This window comes from Etheostoma spectabile, chromosome 9, assembly GCF_008692095.1.
Source record: "Etheostoma spectabile isolate EspeVRDwgs_2016 chromosome 9, UIUC_Espe_1.0, whole genome shotgun sequence".
Taxonomy (NCBI): Eukaryota; Metazoa; Chordata; class Actinopteri; order Perciformes; family Percidae; genus Etheostoma; species Etheostoma spectabile.
In genome coordinates, this window is record NC_045741.1 from 28827865 (window position 1) to 28828748 (window position 884).

An 884-nucleotide genomic window follows, 5' to 3' on the forward strand; every position below is an offset into this window, starting at 1 on the left:
CCCCCCCCCCCCCAAATACACTGTGAAAAAGCCCGGTCTCAAGAGACAGCACAGGGGTCGTAAACGTCAAAGAGACACTAGAGGCACCGGATAGGCACCAAAATACAACAAATCACTCCAGTCAATCACCGACAAGATGGTTGGGGGTGGGGGTGGGGGTTAGTGACAGTTATGGCTGTTTTCACAGTAGCCCTGATTCAGAGCGAGCGAGCAGAGGGCGCGCATCACCCTTTTTTTTTCAGTGGTGGAAACAGGAAGCCTGAACGAGCTCCAGGGTAACCGGATGCCAGGACTCTCAGACTGACTGCAGGTCTCTCTTGTGAACTTACTGGGATACGACGAGTTCTTTATGGTGAATGAAAAGCTTGATCCGACGCAGTAGGTCATCGGATCAAATTGAAGCCGTTGGTCTGGTCTACCCAGAAAAAAATTCAACTCTGCAACAACATTTCAAAAAAATCCCTAGTTCCACAAGAAACCCGCAGACCTGGCAACCCCGCTCGTCATTCAAGATACCTTTAAAGAAAATCCCCCACTCCAAAAAACTGAGCTATCCCTTTAACTTGATCTCCACTGCAGACGTAGAGATGAACTCTTACCTCGCAGCCACTGATATCCAGATGTAGATCATTGATATGAGGATTGGAGGTTAACCCGGTTAGCAGAGCCCTGTGGAGACAGGACGCATACAAGTGAGTGACATATCTACGCGCTTCACTGTGGAGGAGTTTGGATAAAAGGGAGCAGATCTGGATAGAGGGTAAGAGTACCTCAGAACGTCGGGGGGCAGCTTCATAGATGCCAGGCTGACATAAGTGAGGCTAAAGGCCGAGCTGAAGAACTGACGGAACAACGGCAGCGTGTCCTTCACTTTCCTATTGGAT

General features: G+C 49.5%; 1 protein-coding gene across 3 annotated transcripts in view; it reads right to left on the reverse strand.

The window, feature by feature from the left end:
• The window catches only part of LOC116695588 (capping protein, Arp2/3 and myosin-I linker protein 3), a 43263-nt gene that overhangs the window by 23632 nt on the left and 18747 nt on the right, over window positions 1-884 (reverse strand). For all 3 annotated transcript variants that reach the window (XM_032525945.1, XM_032525946.1, XM_032525944.1), the window contains 2 exons: window positions 771-875; window positions 600-669 (listed from right to left, as the gene is read on the reverse strand). In XM_032525945.1, the coding sequence (XP_032381836.1) occupies window positions 600-669; window positions 771-875 (175 nt within the window). The remainder of the gene's footprint in view (window positions 1-599; window positions 670-770; window positions 876-884) is intronic.